The sequence below is a fragment of the Teleopsis dalmanni genome, unplaced genomic scaffold, assembly GCF_002237135.1.
Source record: "Teleopsis dalmanni isolate 2A unplaced genomic scaffold, ASM223713v2 unscaffolded_contig_0022, whole genome shotgun sequence".
Classification (NCBI taxonomy): domain Eukaryota; kingdom Metazoa; phylum Arthropoda; class Insecta; order Diptera; family Diopsidae; genus Teleopsis; species Teleopsis dalmanni.
In genome coordinates this window covers 3,077-4,628 of record NW_024031404.1, presented here as the reverse complement: position 1 = coordinate 4,628, position 1,552 = coordinate 3,077, and the positions used below count along the sequence as shown (strand labels likewise).

At 33.2% G+C, this 1,552-nt stretch overlaps 1 protein-coding gene across 1 annotated transcript; it reads left to right on the top strand.

Moving 5' to 3' along the window:
* Positions 1 to 274: 274 nt before the first annotated feature.
* On the top strand, positions 275 to 1,315 carry LOC119662935 (the record flags this gene model as incomplete). The annotated part of the gene is given in 1 exon segment (XM_038072589.1): positions 275 to 1,315. A coding segment is annotated over 1 exon segment (1,020 nt). The 5' UTR covers positions 275 to 295.
* Positions 1,316 to 1,552: the final 237 nt, after the last annotated feature.

Genomic DNA, 1,552 nt, shown 5'->3' with positions numbered 1-1,552 from the left:
CATAGTAAAATTAAATGTTTTCTAATAGTGATAGTGAAGACAGTGTTTGCTCTTATCAATATTCATATGATGTTGTTTATCGTCTGTTTAAATTTTTTTTTTGTTTTGTATTTTGATTCTTATCAGCTTACAGACCCGAACAATTAAACGCATTTATTTAAAAATGTTGGCAAATATTTCGTTCTTTATTAAGAACTTCATCAGTGCTTATTTTTTAGAAAATGCAATAATTTTCCTGTTCCACAATAGTCATTAATAATTAAAATTGTATTAACTTATCAATATTCGCCACAACATGAGTGTAATGAAAAAACTGACAATGAGGGATCCAGTGATATCAGAATCAGAAAACGAATCTATAATTCAAAACCGACAGCCGTTTGCATTCAGCGATTCCGAAACGATGATAGCAGATACTCAAGCAGTGGAAATGAGTATTTTGAAGGAGAAGAAGAAAACGAAGAAGAGGAAATTAGCAATGGAAGCGGAAGAGAAGAAAATTATAAATGTCGAGCAGGAAATGAAAGAAGCGAGTATGTTAATGGAGAATGCTACTCATATGTCGATGCTCTCACTACTATTGGTGATTTGGACGCCGGAATTTCTAATTCATTCGAATTTGATCTTAGATTGCTTGATTCCGCTGTCTCTAATGAAGAAGGAATACGAAGCCAAACGAGTTTTACATTTGTTGACGGACTCCCTACTGTTTGTACAAAAACAGTTAATAAACCAGAAGAACGAATTAAGCAAGTGTTCGTTGAAGAATTTGGTAACAATTCTCTTAAACAGCGAGTGGTCCACGACGTATTTGGATGTGAACATAACGATGGAAACTTCGACATGGATTACGAACAGTTATGCAGAAAATTTTCAGGGGCCATCCTCATCATCGCGCTTCACGACAACCACATCCATGTCGTCCATGACTGTACATACTTCAATAATTCCTGTAGATGTGCCTTCTCAAAGTTTATCCATCTCAAAGTTTAGACCAATAGAAGATATTCTAGACGAGTCGTTCCAAGTTGGAAATTCACGATCCAACATTGGATCAATTTGTCAATCTATTTGCAGAAGGAAACCCGGAAGTACTTATACTATAACATCACCGGGAGAACGTGGTTTCCAAGTAGTAAAGCTAGATGTGTACGATTTTTCAAAGATCTCCAAGAAGCCAAAGATGGAATGGTGGAAGGAAGCGAATTATCGTTCAACTTTTTTGATTCAATCTCCTGTGGACCCGAATCATCAATTGGTCATGAAACTTTTGCTGAATGTAACGAATCAACTCAACAAAATACCAGGTAAATAAATAAAATTATTAATTTATTATTAAATCATTAAAAATTTTTTTTTAAATAGGAGTCAAAAAAGAAGAAAGGGAGACAAGATAATAGATTTTTTAAAAAGTCATCCAACAGCACCAATTCATCACATTTTGAATACATCAGCCTGGTTAACATCGGAATTTAAGTTTTGGGATATTAATTGTATATTGATTAAAAATTGTATTCGTATTATAAATAATTATATTAATAATTTAAGTTTT